At 38.9% G+C, this 20883-nt stretch overlaps 1 protein-coding gene across 1 annotated transcript in view; it reads left to right on the plus strand.

Annotated features, from left to right (window-relative positions):
- Positions 1 to 20883, plus strand: part of GPR158 (G protein-coupled receptor 158) — a 321228-nt gene that overhangs the window by 266739 nt on the left and 33606 nt on the right. Inside the window, exon 6 of the mRNA XM_060161767.1 lies at positions 12484 to 12593. Within this exon, the coding sequence (XP_060017750.1) occupies positions 12484 to 12593 (110 nt within the window). The remainder of the gene's footprint in view (positions 1 to 12483; positions 12594 to 20883) is intronic.

Genomic DNA, 20883 nt, shown 5'->3' on the forward strand with positions numbered 1-20883 from the left:
TACAATGGAATATTACTCAGCCATAAAAGGAAACGAAATTGAGTTATTTGTAGTGAGGTGGATGAACCTAGAGACTGTCCTACAGAGTGAAGTAAGTCAGAAAGAGAAAAACAAATACCGTATGCTAACACATATATGTGGAATCTTAAAAAAAAAAAATGGTTCTGAAGAACGTAGGGGCAGGACAGGAATAAAGACGCAGAGGTAGAGAGTGGACTTGAGGACACAGGGAGGGGGAAGGGTAAGCTGGGACAAAGTGAGAGAGTGGCATGGACTTACATATACTACCAAATGTAAAATAGCTAGTGGGAAGCAGCCACATAGCACGGGGAGATCAGCTCGGTGCTTTGTGACCACCTAGAGGGGTGGGATAGGGAGGGTGGGAGGGAGATGTGACAGGGAGGAGATATGGGGATATTGTATATGTATAGCTGATTCACTTTGGTATAAAGCAGAAACTAACACAACAATGTAAAGCAATTATACTCCAATAAAGATGTTAAAAAAAGGGGGGGGGACATTCTTTGAAAATGTTGACAATTTAGAGTAATTCCACCTTTGACGTGTTTAAACTATGTCATCTTGGCCAAGTCACTGGACTTTCTAAGTATCTCCATTCAGGAAAATAGATAATCAAGTATGCAATAAACAGTGACAGTTACACATACAGATTCATTTTTTATTATCGATGATGGTTATATATTAAACAGAGCACTGCAGAACAGGAAAGTGAACAGGAGGAGGATTAAAAATATGTTGAGAAATCCGTTGGTTAATGCTTACTGACAAATTCTTGAAGAGCTTTTATGGTAACCTACAGTTAAACTTAGATTTTTATTTTCAGCCCTTTATTTGGAACTGAGTAATATGAATGTCTCCTCTCCCAGAGGAGTGAGGCAGTGGGTGACTCAGACTGAATCGGGCTGGTAAAGCAGTTCCCTTATCATAGCAGTTTGATGTTTATGTTAATTTGCCATCGAGAGAGAATTTATAATGATCAGGTGTTATCACCTAATGCTCATTTTAAACAGAAAGAAAAAGGATTTTGCATCAATCCTGAAGGAGTGAGCGTAGGAGAAATAATTATACCACTCTAGTTGAAATAGTGCTTTCACATACATTTTTCCCATCCTGGGAGGGAGAGAAGGGGTTATTAACTCAGCGTTCCAGATGAGGAAGGAGATGGTCAGAATGAGCTGCTCGAGGTCGTGCAGTTAGTAAGTAGCAGAGCAGTCCCTTTATGTCTACAAATGCTAAAATCTTTCCCCTATATTCCTCTGCCTCTCAAGAAATCCATGCTTCTTTCTGCCCAGGGCATTGAGAATTAGTACTGGCACTGGTGACTTCCCCACAGAGGGAGATGAGACTGACCAATTCCAAGCGTGGCTTGTGACTGTAGCTTGAATAATTACTTTTTTAGACTTTAAGTGTGGTTTATAGAACCTATTGTTTTATACGTTCTGCACACTTTCTTCAACAAATTGGAAAGAATCTTCAGACTCTGAACAGAGAGAGAGTTTTTTCCAGTGAATGGTGGATGCAAGAGTCTCAAGGGAAAGGATGACCAACAAAGCTCAGGTAGACAGATGGGCCTTGGCCAAGGGCTAGGGGCCGCCTTAGGACCAGGAAATAGCACACCGAACAAGCATTTTGTGTATTTTCTTCTCGGCTTTAAAAAAGCTTTTGTTTTTAATCATCTTATTATATATTGTGTCTTTTCACCATTTTTTGGCCTTTCTTCTCAAAATACTGTACTTCAACTCTTTTTCTGTGCACTCTGTTGCATTTTGTTTCTTTATTGAGGTCTGGGGTTCTTACGATCCTCTGGTTTCTCTGAGGTCATTTTTCTGTATCTTGCCAGCTCCATGTAATGCCAATTCATAGACATCACATATGGTACGTCTCCATTTTGCTCTCAGATCCCCAGTACTTAGAAACAAACCTCCAGACCCCATTAAGAGCCAGGCATTTATAGTGATTACAGTGAATGAGTTAGGAATCTTTTCATGCATTTTTTAATTCCTTTATTACAAAAGTAATATATCCTCATTATTTAAAAAAAGTCAACTAGTACCAAAAGATATAAGTTAAAAAGTAAAAACCCCCCTCTCCTTCCTGACCTCCTCAGCCGCCAAGCTGGCTACCCAAAGGTAGATAGTCTTAATAGGCCACTGAGTGTGCATGCAGACGTTCCTCTTTTATGTATATACAAACAGAATCATATTTTAATACTGTTTATGCAACTTTTTTTCATTTACAGTTTCTCTTAAATATGTTTTTACAGCAACAGAATCAGATCCATTTATTATTTTAAAGTTCACTGTTGTGCCTTTTGTAGGGATGTAACATGAATTACAGACTTAAACCGTTCCCTCTGGGTGGAGAATGTTTTCGTTGCTTTTCTGTTGCACACAGTGCTTTAGTGAATATTCCTGGACATACATCTTTGCATATTTTGTATGCATGTATATGTAGAGCATTTTTCTAGAAATAGAATTCTTACTGCATTTTATTAGGTATTGGACACTTTCTTCACCCTTCCCGGTCTTGGTCTGAGCTGTGGTTATCCCAGGTCCGTGTGTGGCTTGCTGCTGGGCTGTAAATGGTTATCGGCAGCTCTTAACTCTTGCTAAGTTAAAACCACCTGCAGAGCATTTTAAAAAAGCAAATTATTCAGGCTGTGCCCTGGAACTACTGAATCAAAGTTTTCAGAAGGGAAACCTGGGCTTTCACATGTTTTAACACCACCATAGGTGATTCTTATGTTGAAGACTGCTGATTTGGTTTCTGGTTTCCATTTTTTCCCATGATTATGGCTGTACTTTCTCTCTGACTCAGTGTTTCAAACTCTGGGATGTCACTCTTTCCTTTCACAATTTCTCTTCATGAATTATCCCAGTTTAGTTTTTTAGCATTCATTTCCCCATTTGTTAACTACATTCTTTTATCTTTAGTTATAACTTTCATTTCTTTTTATTAGATTATTTTTACCCTATAAACAACATTATTCAATTTAAGCCCTCCTTGTTTATTACCATGAATAAGCTGGTCAAAGTCCTAGGGCACCAGGCATTCGACAACATTCAACCTCCATCAAAGATCACTGTCCTTACCTGATTACTCTATCTTTTCTACGTAAAGGCAGACAGTAACACATAGTGGTAACTTGGGCTCCAGACTCAGGCTCAGTTTAAACCCCAGCTCTGCCACTTACTGGCTGTGTGACCTTGTACAAATTCCTTAACTTTTCTGTGCCTCAGGTTTCCCACAGATAAAGTGGGGATACTAATGCCTGCCTGAAAGGATTGTTGTAAGGAACAAGTAAGTTGTTCGGTGTAAGACACTTTAAGGTAACTGGAGTATCGCAGGCACTCATTAGATGCTGTTATTATTGTCCAGCTCCCTCCTAAAAGATGACAGACAGACCTCTGAGTGGCTTCCCTCTCGGGTGCAGGTTTCCTCTTTCTTTGACTTCTTCATCTGGTTATACATTGCCATCTGCTTTCCATCTTCCAGAATTTTGTTGATAGCTATCATCTGTTGTCATTTTTACTCATACTCTCTTTGGCCTTCAGAGTTTTACAGTCATTAACTAGAGTTTCCAGAAGTAACAGACATAAACATGTTCAATCTGCCAGGTTGAACATGAAAGTCTTCATTCTTTGTTAGTCACAATTTAAAGATAGATATAAATACTTGAAAAGATCCAAAGTATTTCTCCCAGTGCACTGTGACCATATCATGTTTCTCTTATTGTTTAAAAATATTACAACCAAAAAAGTCTTTTCTCAGTAGAGTCTAGTCATGAGCCATGTGCAATAATCTCAGAATTATGAACTTGATGATGAGTTAGACTCCACTGGAGAAGGCAGCCTCGGTAGATTTCTTTTCATCTTTTAAAAATGTCTTCTTTAAAATTATTTTTCACATTATTCTTTCTCTAAATGCATGCCCTGGGTATTTAATGGCTTTTTGTTCTATACTCTTCTTATATCATTTGATTTGAACACAGGTAGATAATAGCATTTTTGATGATTTCAAAGTAGGGTCTCCTTTGGTGGTAGATAGCTTCTAAGGTGGCCCCAACGATCCCTGCCTCCTGGTATTCACAGCCTGTTCAATCCCCTCCCTTTGACCACCCTGTTTCTAATTAATAAAACACATCAACATTGAGAGCATGTCACTTCGGCAATGAGGTTACGGAAGATTATGACTTCCGTCTTGCTAGCAGACTGTCTTTCGGGCTTTGATGAAGAAAGTTGTTGTGTTGAGAGGTCCCCATGGCAAGGAACTGAGAGTGGCCTTCAACCAACAACCCACAAAGACTCAGGGCCTCAGTTTCCTCATCCTTCAAGGAACCAAATCCTGTCATCAACAACCACATGAGCTTGGAAGTGTATCCTTTCCCAGCTGAGCCTTCAGATGAGACCCCAGCCCTGAGCAGTACTTTTGTTGCAATCTTGGGAGAGACCCTGAGACTGGCAAAGCCTAGATTGCTGACCCACACATACCATGAGATAATAGATGCGGTTTTTTTTTGTTGTTGTTGTTGTTGTTTTGCGGTACATGAGCCTCTCACTGCTGTGGCCCCTCCCGTTGCGGACCACAGGCTCCAGACGCGCAGGCTCAGCAGCCACGGCTCACGGGCCCAGCTGCTCCGCGGCATGTGGGATCCTCCTGGACTGGGGCACGAACCCGTGTCCCCTGCATCGGCAGGCGGACTCTCAACCACTGCGCCACCAGGGAAGCCCCAGTAATAAGTTTTAGACCATGGTTGTGGAAAGTCTTAATCACAACCATAGACCCCTTCATGTGTATAGTAATTTGTATTAAGTATTTTTCTATTTTTTGTAGTTTGAATCCAACTTTAGATATTTAGTTAAACATTTTCAGGACATGCATTTTCACCCTAAATAAATTTCCTGTGGATGGAACCATATGTCTTGCCAAATATAGAAAAATAATTTAGAATACATTCAAGGACTTTGAATGTACTTATTTTTAAAGCAAATCACATATAAAAGTGCTTTCATATACTTAGTCCTGCCTAAATGATTCATTTCCAGCCTCTTAGTTCAAAAGATAGTAAACCTGGGTAGATTAAGTACTAGGTTTTAACACTAGATATTTCCAAGTGTTACTTTTGTGGACTGTCCTCCATCAAGATGAGAGATATAAGCTTCATTCTCCCTTGTTCAATAAGGAGTGTTGGGAGCACAGTAAACTTGAGAGGGATGAGTGGGCCTGGGAAATATTTGACTAGCAGGACTTTTCCTTGTATGGAGCAGAAGGAAATTGTAGATGCGGTAGAGAAAGTCCTTAAAGCCCCAGGAGTCCCTCAAATCCTTATCAAAGGGCAGCTTCATCAACAAACGTCTCACCACCGGCATCTGTCCCCGTGCTTCCGTTACCCAGGAATCTTTTTTTATAAATAAAACTGTTCACACACACCAACAGAAACCCCAACGCATGTAACACCTTCTTCACCTATAAAAGTGGTTTAATTCACAGCCAGTTTCACTGAACTGAAGCAAATAACACTTGGCGAGTCAATTAGGAAAGTAGAACTGCTGTGTCCAACACTATTAGGAAACTTGCTCAGATCCTTAAAATATCAGGCCTAAAACAGGAGCTTCACATCGTTCAGTGTCAGAGCTTTGGGTAAAGTACCAGACTGTGCTGACTGCTGTCGGTTCCACCTTCTAAGCATTATTCTTCCAGAAGCACCAGGCCTTGTACCTTCTGAGCAAACATAGCAGAGGTCAATATTCTACCTCTGGTGTTGTGTCTATATTTGCAGAGGAAAATTATTTTAAAATTTTCTTCTATTTTGTACATATTTGAAAAGACTAATAGCCTTTTCTCTATGATTCTCTTTTCTTCCTCATCCATTGTGTTCAGTATCCAAAAGGTATAAGCAATCAAGCTGACTTCAAAACTAGCTTAAAAAGTCACATTTGATGAAATGGGTGGATAATCCGTGCACACTTGTTTGGAATGAGGGGAATGCTCGGAAGGGTATTTCCAAAACAGCAATACTTTTAAAAATCACAGTGCCTAGAGCATCCCACCACTAAGATCAGCTGATTGAATTTTGTAAGCAACTGAAGAAACTTCCAGTGTTGTAGAGCCAAGTTGTTAAAATGCCCATAGGGGTACATCCACCTTAGACCTTCACACTGAAGGCTTCCTCTCAACGAGATTGGGGGAAACAAACCTCTAGGCAGAGTATAGTGAGTTCCCAAGAGGCAATATTAAAGGTAAAAGAAAACCGGTGGTTTTGCTGTGACACGTTTTCTCTTGCTGGCCCCGAATGTCTCTTTTTCTCTCACCCCACCCTCCTAACCCTAACAGTTTATACACTGTGCTTATTCGCCCAGCAGTTGTGCATGTTCTTTGGTCCTTAGATGGTTCACTTATATCCTGCTTCTCACACATTAAATAAAATATCTTTATATCTATCATTAGCCTCTAGTATTGGAAAGAAAACAGGAAAAGTTTTCCCTTGAAATATGTACTTTGAAAATACACCTTAGGCAATTCTTCCAGTAAAGGAATTTTTTTTTATGGGTTTCCTATTTTGATAATGGCAATGGTTTCCTATTTTGATAATAGGCAAGTCAGTGAATTAAGTCTCTGTCTTTAAAATGGGGATAATAAAGTATATCTTGGACCTTAAATATAAGTAACGTGTCTAGCACAATGATCAGTGGGTGGGCATGAGCAGCTATTGTTGTCATTTGTACAGAAAAATGACAGCTATTAGTATTAGCAGCATCATTTATAAATCTTCTGCTCAGTGGCTTAGTTTTTCTTCATTTCTTCTCCTACCAAGGTCTGTTATGAAATTTGTTATTAACTTGGGATTTGGCAGGAGGTGTTTATTTTACAATAATTTGTTATACATTTATATACATGATATTTAACAAGAAAAGGTTAAATATAGGGATGTGAAAAACATTGAAACATCTTAGCCTTGTTTTTGTTTTTTTCTCATTACGGATTATATTAACTAATACAAAGCTAGATCTGAATGGGATGTCTTAACAGGAAACTTACACTCAATATATCCAAAAATGAACTTACTATCTTTTCTCCTTCTTCACTTCCTCTCTCCTCTCTCCCTCCCTTCTTTTTTAATCTCACTCCTTCCACATTGGGTTACCTCCTATTACAACATACAGCACTAGAGAATAGGCATGCAATCATGAATAAGGCAGTTACAATCCCTGCCCTCATGTCTTACATGCTAGTAAGACACATTCAACAAAAGAATTACAGAAATAATTATATCAATTATTATAAAATATTATCAATTATTATAAAATATCAACTATTATAAAATAGATTTGATGAGTGTGATGAAAGAAAGCTCAGAATTCAATCCAAGTAAATGCCGTGCAAGCGAGATGGAAACCTGACTTGGTCTGGAGGTGCTGGCGAGCATCGTGGATGCCAACCCTGACCTGAGACGTGAAGGACAAGGTGGGAATGGGGAGAGTTTTAAGCAGAGGTAACATAGCTTTTTCAACTTATGCATCTTTTTCTTTTATCTGTTTCTTTTCAAACACAATCATCCTCCCAGTCATCCAGGCTTAAAATCTTTACATTATCTTTGACACTTTATTCTCTTTTGCCTCAACAAATAATCAGTTGCTCAGTTTTCTTGATTTAGCACCATCTTTTCCTCTATTCCCATGCGTGACTAAATTCCCACTCTCACTGTATTTGTTACATTTTTCTTTACCTTTTTCCTATCGCTTTATTTTTTCTTTCATTCAACAAATATTTCTGAACGTTTCCTGTGTGCCAGGACTCTGCTGGCGCCAGTGTTACAGAAGGGAACATGATAAGCATGGCTGTCACAGCGCCTACAATCCAACATGGCGCCATGGGCCCAATGCTGCCATAGAGCAGGGACAGTGTCCTAAACCACGGGCAAAGCTTTGTCCTCCTAGAGGAAGGGATATTCAGGCTGAGGCCTGCAGGTGAAAGGAGTAAGCCAGGTACAGGTGAGACTGTGGGGCTGTGTAAGGACCGTCCAGTGAGAAGGGACAGCATATGCAAGGATTTGAGGGCTTGGGTGGAGGAAAAGCGATGATGTAATAAAGGCAAGCTGCTGACAACCAGCTCGAATAATTTTGACTTTTTCATGGGAGCCAGTGAAAGGTTCTAGGCAGGAGAGTGAGGTGTCAGAAACATCACCCTAGCTGCCGTTTGGGAGCTGGAGGAAAGAGGAATGGTGGAATAAGATAAAAGGAGAGGGAAAAGGCTGGTGGGAAAGATGATGGATTGGGATTGTTTTTCTTTTTTCCAACTGGTCTTTTCACCTTCACTCTCTTCTCCTTCCATGGGCAACCAGTCTTCTTGCATGCTGCTACCAGAGTAACTTTCTGGAACACACTTCTGATCTCAACTCAAAGTTTAATGGCATGTCTGCTCTTGGAACAAAATCTGAATTCCTCACCCTGTTATTCACAGTTTACAGTGAACTGGCCGCGTCTCTGCTTTGAAGCTTGATATTCAACACTCCCCTGGATGTCTTCCCACTGTGTCTGTCTGTATACTCCACACTCTGAAGCATCCCCACAACCATGGCTCTGTCTCAGGCCCCCGTCCTCTTTGCTTCCATACTTAAACCCGCTCCTCCTTCATGCGCTCTCAGATGTCCAGCCTTCCAGGATAGCTTTGCTTGTTTCCACTGAGAGAAATTTCCCTTTTCTCTGAATCCTCAATATGATGCAGTCCATGGTATTATGACGTTTGTCATCTCCCCACGTGGTGGAACTATTTGGAGAGGCAAGGCAGTGCAGCTCTTAGGAGCATGAACTCTGGAACCAAACCACCTGGATTCAGATCCCGGCTCTGACACTTCCTAGCTGTGTGGCCCTGAGCATATCACTTAAATTCTCTGTGCCTCATTTCTCTTCTATAAAATAAAAGTCCCTACTTCATAAGGTATTGTGAGGATTAAATGTGCAAATAATGCAAAAATGTATAATTTAGTATCTAGCAATAATGCTGGATAAATATGTGGTAAGATCATGCCAGTATTTTTATCATTTACATGTAACATCCACTCTTCTAAATGATAACTTGAGGACCTAATCTGCATCGGATTTACTTTTATGGCTTCTAAATCCCTTACTGCCTCACGCAGAGTAAATAACTAGTGAACGTGTAAGTTAGAGTCACAAAGACCAGTGAACCCTAATGGGACTTTTCAAATAGTTTATTTTGAAGATAATATTGTATTTATTAAATTAACTAAAACAGATCATTGAGCAAATATTTTACATATAAATGTAAAGCACACAGGATTTTACATTTGATTCAGGGAGAGACCCCTACAGATAACTATAATATAAGGTAGAAAAAATATACAGTCCAAAAGTGATTATAGGAATTCAAAAGGAGTGGCTAGAAGCATTAGTAAAGAATTCATCGAATTCATGAGATGCAATTATACTGCATTGCAGGGGTAACTTTTAGAATAGAGCATTCATAAATCAACTTATAATAATATTAGCCAATACTTACTGAATACTCACTGTAGCAGACACTATGTGTATCGCACTGAAACTTCAAAACAGTCCCATCTGCAAGTAGTATTGCTGTGTTCATTTTACAAATGGGAAGACTGAGGCATAGCAAAGCAGTGTCTGTCAAAGTCATACAACTAATAAAGAATAGAGCCAGGACTGGACCCAGGGAGACTGGATGCAGAGCCTGTATTCTCCACCACCACACTGCAAAATTAAGAGCTCTACTTCACTATTTGCTGAACTGTTTCTAATATGTTTTATTAAGTTCACTGGAATTTCATTTTCTATTACTTTTTAAACTTATATCTCAGTTATTCTTTCATTTATTTCTGACCGACTCAATCTTTCACTTACAGTAACAAGTCCTCAGATTCTTTATCTGTGAAATAAAATTTTGAACCTATATCAATAGTTTCCAAACAGTTCAAGAGCAATTCTTTCGTTCAAAATAAAACAATCATGCAGACGTCTATAGTATAGTTGTTCACTTTTGCTTATTCATTCTCTTAGTTGTTGCTTGTTGTGAAATAGAGAAGTTTGCAATAAGTCTCAGGCTTCTGCAGCCCCCAGGAATCCACTGTGCTGGGATAATCTCTAAAGCCATTTCTAGTGGAAATATTTGAGATTTTATATATTCTAGACTTTAGGTTCCTATCTCTCTAGTTTCTAATCTATCATTTCTCTCTGCCATGAGAAGGAGCACTTATGCTTCCCTAATCCCTTAATCTTATATCAAGTTTTCTCTTTTTCTTTCCCATAAGTTTTCCCTTCTTCCTTGAGCTCCAGTTCCTCAGTAAACAGTACAGCTTACTTTGCAGAACTCATAATTACCACTGGGCCCTTGTGCATAGGAACTATGTCTAAAACATATGAACTAAAACTTAGAATACAAAGTTACAGAATTTTAACTTGTTTTGTGAAAATAGAAAATAAAAGAAAGGTTTTATATCAAGTTTTGGATGCAGTTTCCTGGCAGATTAAATTCTGAAATCAAATCTTTATCTCTGTCTTCAGCATAGACTTAGTGAATTAGAAAATTAAGGACAGGTACTATATACACACAAAGGAACATTCTCTCCTGTCCACATCTATTTTTTACCTTCTTCTCATTTCTTGACACTTTTGTCCAGTCTTTTCCCTAGTCCTTGAGAATTTAATCATAATGGTCTTGTCAATGCTTAATTTAATACTTTGATATAGTAGAAATATTAGAGAGATGCCAGCATAGAGTTATAGGTAATGTCATGCTTGGTACTGCTGGAGAGTGGGGCTCCATTTGTCCGATATCAGCAAGAAAACGTCAGCGGGCTTCCCTGGTGGCGCAGTGGTTGAGAGTCCGCCTGCCGATGCAGGGGACGCAGGTTCGTGCCCCGGTCCGGGAAGATCCCACATGCCGCGGAGCAACTAGGCCCGTGAGCCATGGCCGCTGAGCCTGCGGGTCTGGAGCCTGTGCTCCGCAACGGGAGAGGCCACAGCAGTGAGAGGCCCACGTACCGCAAAAAAAAAAAAAAAAAAAAAAAGAAAGAAAAGAAAGAAAATGTCAGCACCTGCCCCATCTCCCCCCGCTATGCTTTCTGTTTCCCAGTATTCACGTCTTCGGGAGGAAAAACCAAAATAACACTGGAGATTTTAGGAGTGGGCATACTTTTCTGTTACAATGACCTTATGCTCAGCAGAATCAGCTCAGGCCAGCTGCTCCAGCAGAAGAGTGCAAGGCCACGTTTTTCAACGGCATTAATCCTTTAGCGGGTCCAAACCGTTTCCTATTCAATGAGGGCTTTGCTCAAAGCCACGCAGTAGCAGATGAGAGGTTGTGCATACCGTGCTTTCACAGGACTTTTGACCATCCCCCAGAGTTGGCCACTTGTTCCTTTGTGTCCCATGGAGCCTGCACAGATGTTTATCACAGCACCTATACTGCTTTGATGCAGTTTTTTCTTTCTTTACTTATTTATATACATTTAAATTTTTTATCTGTTTATTTTATTTTTAGCTGCGTTGGGTCTTCGCTGCTGCGTGCAGGCTTTCTCTAGTTGCAGTGAGTGGGGGCTGCTCTTCGTTGCAGTGTGCGGGCTTCTTATTGCGGTGGCTTCTCTTGTGGAGCCACGAGTTCTAGGTGCACGGGCTTCAGTAGTTGTAGCACACGGGCTTCAGTGGTTGTGGTTCGCGGGCTCTAGAGTGCAGGCTCAGTTGCTGTGGTGCACAGGCTTAGTTGCTCTGTGGCACGTGGGATATTCCCGGACCAGGGCTTGAACCCGTGTCCCCTACATTGGCAGGTGGATTCTTAGCCACTGCGCCACCAGGGAAGCCTCCAATTTCTTCTTTATATGGCTCTCTTCCCTTTCTTATTGGCCTTTGTACCCATAGCATCTAGTATATTGCCTGGCTCGTGATAAATGCTTAATTAATATTTGTTGAGTGAAAACTCTGGAGTGAGAAGTGAGGAGTTAGTGAAGTGATGGAGCCAAGTACGAAGTGAGGTAATAAACATGGAGTGATAGATGATGGGGGGATGGGGTGCAGTACAGGATAATCCTCTTAGGATATTTCAGACAGGGGAAAGGTATGGCCGGAAGTGTGGAGCAGGGATAGGCACGGCTTCAGCTGAGAAAGGCAGTGGAAGCTCGCCTGGCTGGCCCACCTGGGGAAGTAAAGGAGAGTGAAGCTTGGACATACCAAAAATTTAGAGGCAATTGCTAGAAACTCCTGAAAGCTAGAATTAAAGACTTTAGATCTGACATGAAAGCAATAAGGAGACTTTATAGTTCTTTGTTTTGGACAAAGAATGATCAAAATAATGTTTTAGAGTTTTATTCAAATAAATATGTTCTCATGTCAAAATTCATAGTATTAAACATCAGACTGTGAAATACTGATTTTAATCTGTGGGTCATCAGCTGATCCTGAAGGTCTCTTTCTTTCTCTTCTCATCCTACAGGTTGTTATTTTGTACTTTGAGCCAAGCACATTTCGCTGTATTCTCCTAAGATGGGTCCGTCTTCTCGGTTTTGCTACTGTTTATGGAACTGTCACTCTCAAGCTTCACAGGTATATTATGTTTTATTAGTTTTCGTTCCCATGGGAGGATCAAAGCGTTTGGCTTAGCATGTAATTGCAAGCTCAGTCAGCCACTTAAATGGTTAAATTTCAGAAATTTAGATAGGAAGATGATATATATTTTTTATTTTCAAGACACTGTCTTTAGGATTCTCTAGGAAAGTCTTTAATACAATTGAATTTGAACAACATGCTTTAATGAATGTGCCATTGGTTATGGCAAGGTTAATTCTGAATAAAAAATAAATTTAGAATGAATGTGAAGCAGTATTTACTAGCTAAGAACAGGAAGAAATACAAGACAATACAGCTGCAATAATAATCCAAGTCCAGAGCTACCAAAGAATCCTGTATAGTAGAATTCAGCAATATGCTTAGCTAACAAAAGCTATTGTCCTCCATTCCTGAGTTCCATGCCCCAGGGTAATCCCACTGATATTCTTTGGATGAATTTCCAAAAAAATAGTATTCTTGGTTTCCCTTCTTCACCAGTAGGCTCCAGTGATTATCAGCCGTATAAATTGGAGAACACTGTAAATTCCCTTATACTTCAGTTTCAAAATCACCTACTTCTAAAAAGTATATGATAAGTACTAGCAGGAAAGAGACAATAAAATAAATTACCTATCCAGAAAGGCTGGGAATAGCTGGAAATGATTCCAGGGCTTTCCCTTGCCTCCTCTTTCCAAGTTTTCTCAGCGTAGTGGTGCCAAAGAGCATAGGAGTTAACGTATAAATCTCTCCTGCAGGATAACACTCTAGTTCTATAGAGAAACCTTTTACGCTGATCAGCTTTAAAGCTGATTTAATAGTCACAGTAAGCCATTCATATTTTCATGCTAATTTGACCGTATTTCTCAATAAATGTATCTTGATATGGCTCATAAAACAGTTTCTCTTAGATGCCATAATATGTGTTATGTTTGTCTTTAAATGCCACCCCTTCACCCTTTCTTGAAATGTGATCATTATACTCTCCATTACACAAGCATCTCCATTTCTTTTACTATTTTTTTGTGCTTTTAATAACTGGGAATGCTCCAGATTATCTTTTTGGAACAAATGTAAATGTCTTTAACTCTCAAGATCCTTTCTTATATATGTCATATAGTACAAAGTTTATTGGGCTGGACTTCAGGAGGTCCAGTTTAAATCTCAGTTCAGCCTAGGAAATCATAGCCCTCTATTTACTACAGAAAGAAATGATTAGACTAATCTCTCATGGTCTTTCTGATGCTCACTTTATTCTTTCCACATCATAGCACACTTTGGTCTTGTGTCCTGTTCTTTAAGTACTTTCCGGTTTCCATTGCTTATATGATAACTATTTTTCAGCTGGTGCTCGCTAAAGGAAATGAGAAATCATTGACAGCCTATAATGGACAATGAGACTTCTGGAATTCCCAGAAGAATGGGTGGTCTCTTGAGACTTGAGAATGACCTCTCTCCCTATGAGTCTAGCCCTTAGCATCTGTTGGGTCCTCTATTATATAATACAGTTTGCTTATGTAATTATCTTCTTCATTTTTACCTAATTTACCTTCTCCTTGAAGTGAGGTCATTCACAAGTGAATCCCCAGCTCTTAGCACAATGAATGACACATGGCAGGTGCTTGATGCATAACAGTTGATAAGTGAATGAGTGAATGAATGTCAGATGCAGACTTGGAAGCTGCTTCCCACAGTTCCCTCCACACATAAAGCGTTCCTATTTCCCTGACTCACTGTGTGCTCTCAAGTGCCTGAAACACATGACATTGCCATCTGTGAGAGGCTGTTTGTGGGACAAAAACACAGTATTAAATAACACTGAATCACAGAGTAAGAAAATTCCTTCCATTCAGGTTCTCTTTCCATCCCTCTGATTATTTCCAGGAGAAAAAATAGTTTGGAAATAGTAGGTCTTTAACACCTGCCGAACAGCTGCTAATTTTCCTTTACAACAAAGAGTTGTTGATCAAGCTTCAGGCTCAGAGCTTCCCACTGCAATACTCTCTAGATGAAATTTATTATCTTTATTTCACTGTATTTATTTTCATAGTTACATTCTATTTATGGATTACCTACCAGTTTTTCATTGAAAGTAGCAATATAAAGTTTTCTTTAAAATATTTTAAAGATTTTTTTTGATGTGGACCATTTTTAAAGTTTTGTCAAATCTGTTGCACCACTGCTTCTGCTCTACGTTTTGGTTTTTTGGCTGCAAGGCATGTGGGATTTTAGCTCCCTGGCCAGGGATCGAACCTGCCCCCCCTGCATTGGAAGGCGAAGTCCCAACCACTGGACCGCCAGGGAAGTCCCTTTAAAATATTTTAAAGCAATAAATAGAAGTTGTTTTAAAGAAAGTATTAGTTGGTACACAGATACAGGCAGAAATCTTGAGGGTGGCATACAAATGAATGGGATTTGGGAAACTAGATTACTTCATCATTCTTTTCTTTATTTTAAAGACTGTAATTAAAACGATTTTCTCTCCGACTGTGTGTCTCTAGAAGTCATTGCAGTGAAGAATTACCTACTGAAGGCTTAAATCGAGTGGAAACTATTTCTAATTTAATATGCTGAATTATTCGTATCCTGTCTGAACCATATGGCTGTATATTGTTTTTCCATATTGTTTAAATTTAACTGATTCCAATATTGTTTAAGTCTATAAACTGAAGAATCAACATCTCAGAGGAATGTGAGCAACCCGATGGAAGTGACTGGCTGAACCAGCTTTGTATTCCCCATCCTTAGTGCTGCATCTTGCCCATTTAATGTATTCAGATATTTGTTAAGTGAATGAATGGGTGGATGGTTATAGTGAATGGAGCTGCAGGGATGTCTTTGGTTGATATCTCTTATAGTCAAGCAACGTGTTGTCCTCAAGAAAGGACTCTGAAGATTTTGTAGTAACATGATAGAGAGGAAAGACATAAATCTTTACAAATCCAAATTTGAATTTCAGTTCCGCCACTAATAACTTATACAACCAAGAAGAAATTATTTTAGCTTCTGAGAATCACTTCTCACTTCACCTGTAGAGTTGCTGTAAATCTTAAACATGATTGAAATATTTGTAAAATATGTCAAGCAGGGGGTTTTGGTTGCAAACCACAGACACTGAGGATGGCTAAATTAAGCAAAAAAGGAATTCATTGGAAGGATATGGAGAAGGTCACAGACTTGAAGAGAAAGCTAAAGAACCAGGCTTTGTCGGACCTGACGCAAGGTAGCTTCAGGGATCAAGGTAGCCTGAGCTAAGGGATAAAGTCCCTTGAATGCTATTTTCTCATTTTTATAAGAACTTAATTTTTTATTTAAAATTTTTTTAAAAAAGTAATACCTCTCTAGGCAGAAAATTCTAAGGCAATTATCAGTACTGATAAAGTGACTGTTCTAGTCCCTTGAGAATAGGATAGGCAGGAAACACCTGAGTTCTTGTTTTATTTCAGCCATTTCCCTCAAGGCTTAGTAAAATTGTTTAACATTTCTTTTTCCCTTTCCTGATCTCTCACTGATCAATTTTAGTGTTTACAGAATTCCAGTAACTTTGAAAACTTGAAGAAAATATGAAAAAGGAATAGGATCTCAGTCTGTCACTAGAAATGATACTGTTAGCCTAGGACGGGAACTTGAGGGTTTCATTCACTTTTATCAAATCTCCCACCTTTTTCTTTAGTGGTCGCTCCCCACATTTGAGAGTCATACAGCCAAAGACTACCATACCAAGCCAAAGGAAAATTGCAAGTCTTTTGTTTATTAACAGTGCAATACAGAGGTGTAACAAGTTAGGGGAAGGTGGTAAAAGTGGTCCAGTCCTTCAGGGAGGAGTATTTTATCACTGACATTGTTTAGAATCACCAGCACATGGTGATGATACAAAGCAGAACAGCTTTGAGTTGTCATTTTTATTGCCTTAAATTCTCTACGGACACTATTACTTGCACCCAGGGCAGACAAGTCCCACCGCCCAACCTCACTGGCAGGCCATTCATGCAATGCAATTTATTTGAACCTAAAACCATTTGTTTCTCTTTGGAGAAAGAAAGAAGGGAGAATGGGACAGGTTTTAGCTAGCTCAATATGGATCATAAGGAAAAATAGAGCTGAAATAGGCAAAAATGAAGAAGGTTCATTTATAAAAAGAGTTTCCTTCAGTAACCATAGATATGTTTGACTTAGTACATTAATGATGTAGGACAGATCTAAAAGAACATCTGGTACGTCCATGCATGTGTGGGTTCACAGAATACTTGCTATACGTTGGTTGGTTGGTCGGTTGGTTGGTTTTAAGAAACCTGGAAAGGCAATATCTCTAGGCTCAGAAAATCTGAGTATATTATCAGGAGGAAAAATGAGGAACTGTTTTAAATGAAAGGGGGTAGAGAGAGATTAAGAAACTTAATGCTAAAAGAACATTTTCCTATTCCCTGTAATATGATTTCTGAAAACAAATTGACTTTTCCTTTTTCTAAGGCTAATCAAGAAAAAACAAAAGACTTTTCTGTACTATATTTAAAACATATTTAAGCAGGCTGCAAAAAAACCTTCTTCTGGCTCTGGCCTAGGGATTTTCATTTCATGCATTATTCAGTACCGCTCGCTTTGGATACAGCGCAATTTGTAGCAGTTTTCTCTACTGCACTCATTAGCACCAAATATTTACACTTTGTGGGAATGGATAGATAGATAGTTTTGTTTCCTAGTAAATTTTTTTATTGAAGTATGGTTGATTTACAGTGTTGTATTAATTTCTGCTGTACAGCAAAGTGATTCAGTTATACATATACACATTCTTTTTTATACTCTTTCCCATTATGGTTTATCACAGGATATTGAATATAATTCCCTATGCTATACAGTAGGACCTTGCTGTTTATCCATTCTGTATATAATAGCTTACATCTGCTGACCCCTGCCTCCCATTCCACCCCTCCCCCTAGTAAATTTTGAAAGTGACTGGAAGATATTTATATTTATTTATTTTATGTATTCTTTTAAAGATATATAAAATACAGTAAGATACTTTAAATTTTTTAAAGGGCAAAAGGAAGAAAATCTTTTTATCCATTTTCCCAATGACTAATGATGTTGAGATGATTTTCAGCTGTTTATTGGTCATTTCTACATCACTTTAGAGAAATGTCTATTCAGGTCCTTTGGCCATTTTTTTTTTAAATAAATTTTAAAAAATTTATTTATTTTATTTCTGGCTGTGTTGGGTCTTCGTTTCTGCGCGAGGGCTTTCTCTAGTTGTGGCGAGCGGGGGCCACTCTTCATCGCGGTGCACGGGCCTCTCACTGTCAGGACCTCTCTTGTTGCGGAGCACAAGCTCCAGACGCGCAGGCTGAGTAGTTGTGGCTCACGGGCTTGGTTGCTCCGCGGCATGTGGGATCTTCCCAGACCAGGGCCCGAACCCGTGTCCCTGCATTTGCAGGCAGATTCTCAACCACTGCGCCACCAGGGAAGCCCCCTTTGGCCATTTTTTAATTGGGTGTTTTGTCTTTTTGTGTTGCATTGTATGAGTTCTTATATATTTTGGATCTGAGACCCTTATCTAATAAATTATTTGAAAATATTGTCTCCGATTCTGTGGGTTTTCTTTTTTACTTTATTGATAGTGTGCTTTGATGCACAAATTTTTTATTTTTATGCAGTTCAGTTTATCTGTTTTTTCTCTTGTTACATATGCCTTGGTATGATATTTAAGAAACCATTGCCTAATTTCAGATCAGGAAGATTTATACCTCTGTTTTGTTCTAAGCATTTTATAGTTTTAGTTCTTACATTTGGGTTTTTGATTCATTTGGAATCAATTTTTGTATATTATGTGAGGTAGAGGTCTACATTCATTCTTCTGCATTTGGATATACACTTGTCCTTAGGACCATTTGTTTAAAAGATTTTTTTTTTGGCTGCACCATGCGACTTGTGGGATCTTAGTTCCCCGACCAGGGATTGAACCCGGGGCCACGGCAGTGAAAGCACCGAGTCCTAACCACTGGACTGCCAGGGAACGCCCTTTTTTATTGAATAGATTTTTTTTAAGATAATTTTTTCTTTATTTAATGATCTTGACAGTGTTGTCAAAAGTCAGTTGACTGGAGATGGAGAGGTTTATTTCTGGGTGATCAGTCTTATTCCGTTGTTCTATGTGTCTACCATTATGCTAGTACCACACTGTTTTGTTAAATTGACTTGAACCTGTAGGTCAATTTAGGGAATAATGCCATCTTAGCAATATTAAGTCTTTCAATCCATGAACACAGAATGTCTTTCCATTTCTTTAGATCTTTAAAAATTTCTTTCAGTGATGTTGTATAGATTTCAGCATACACATCTTTTACCTCCTTGGTTAAATTTACCCCTAGGTATTTTTTTGATGCTATAGTAAATGGAGCTGTTTTGTCGATTCCATTTTCAGATAGCTCATCGCTAGTATATAAAAATAAAACTGATTTTTTAATGTTGAACTTGTATCTTACAACTTCACTGAATGTGGTTTTTAGCTCAGATTGTGTGTGTGTGTGTGTGTGTGTGTGTGTGTGTGTGTTCTTTAGGGTTTTCCATATATAAGATCATGTCATCTACTAACAGAGACAGTTTTACTTCTCCCATTCCAATATGGATGCATTTTATTTCTTTTTCTTGACCGATTGCTCTGGCTAGAACTTTTGGTACAATGATGGATAGAAGTGGTGAGAGCAGACATTCTTTCCTTATTTCTGATATCAGAAGAGATAATCCGCAAGTTCCTTCTAGCTCTATATTTGACTTGCAACAGTCCTGTAACCCTTCCTTCTTCCTTTATTTTTTCATCATTCTGCCTTATTCTGTCTACTTACAATCAGGTCAAAAGAAAGGAAGCTTAGTATGAGATATGAGAGCACAAGCAGGTCACTGAAATGGACAAAAGTACCCATATTTGGGAAGCTGAGTTGTGAGTTTTCCTTCTTATGAATAGCAATAACTTAAAATAGTCACAACAGTTTTACTGAACTTCATGTCTGATAAATGTTAACAATCTGTTTCTGCCTAGGTGATGCCAGTCCTTTTTAATATATACCTAACATCTACCCAGTGACCAAGAAGCAGCTTTAGGTTACTTCTGAAAATGAAATTTTGAGAAATTGTTGAAAAGCTTAATAAACATGAGGGCTTGTGACCATTTAAAGCAAACTGGGAGGGAGTAACTTCAGCCCTTTTCGTGTTGTTCACTCTTAAGGCTCTTTTGTCAAGAATTGAGTGGCTTTATATTTATAGAAGAAAATAATCACCTCCTACTTTTCATCAGAAGCATTTATTCTCTGGAGTTTCTAAGAAAGTAGTAAAATGTATAGAAATTCAAGTCTAATGGAGAACTTCAAGACTTTAGGATTATTCCGATTAAATTAATAGAACAGAAGACTAGATGGCTTGAGGATGTATATGTTTATTCCCGTTTAGTACACAAAAAAGATGCAGCTAAATCACAAACAGATGCAGATGTTCTGAAAATGGAAAACTTTCTGTTACTAGAGGCTTTAAATTTTGGTGTCAGCATAACAAAAACTCAAAAATTTATCTGACAGTTTAGAGCAGTCAGCCCATTAGAAAGACACCTGCACCAGTCTTAAGCCTTTTGGGGAAAAAAGCTCTCAAACTATAGCCTTCGTCCGAATTTACCTAACGGATTTGTTAAAATACAAATTTCTGAGCCCTAGTCCCCAGAATTTCTGACATAGTAGTAGGTATGGATGGGACCCAAGAATTTGCATTTCTAACAAGTTTCCAGATGGTGTTGATGATAGTGGTTTGGGAACCACTAGCCCAGAGCAAGTGGCATCTCAAATGAGCCATGAAGAAATATGCAGGAATTAGCTAAATTAGGTGTTTGTATTGATGGAGGGAGGGGCAGTACAGGAAGCTGAGGGCAAAGGTTCAGATAGAGGACACCTGCATATAGTCCACAGGGACCCACAGGACCCTAGGAAGGGAAGAATAGTGAGAGATGAGCATGCTGAAGCAAGGAGGAACCAATTTTTAAAGGCGTTTTACATCGTAAGGTAGCTAGGATTTGGGTGGAGAGCCACAGAAGGACTGTAAACAGGAGAGAAACATGATCAGAGTGCAGTTTAAGAAGATCATTGTGGCTTTAGCATACAGTGTGGACTGAACGTGGGCAAGACCAATAAGGAGACTGGTTAGGAAATTACTGAGGACAGAGGTTGATGACCAGGAGCTATATAGTGGCAGTGAAAATGGAGAAAAATAGAAGGATTTGAAAGATATTTAAGAGGTAGAAATTAAGTTCTTA

This window comes from Lagenorhynchus albirostris, chromosome 1 (assembly GCF_949774975.1).
Source record: "Lagenorhynchus albirostris chromosome 1, mLagAlb1.1, whole genome shotgun sequence".
Classification (NCBI taxonomy): domain Eukaryota; kingdom Metazoa; phylum Chordata; class Mammalia; order Artiodactyla; family Delphinidae; genus Lagenorhynchus; species Lagenorhynchus albirostris.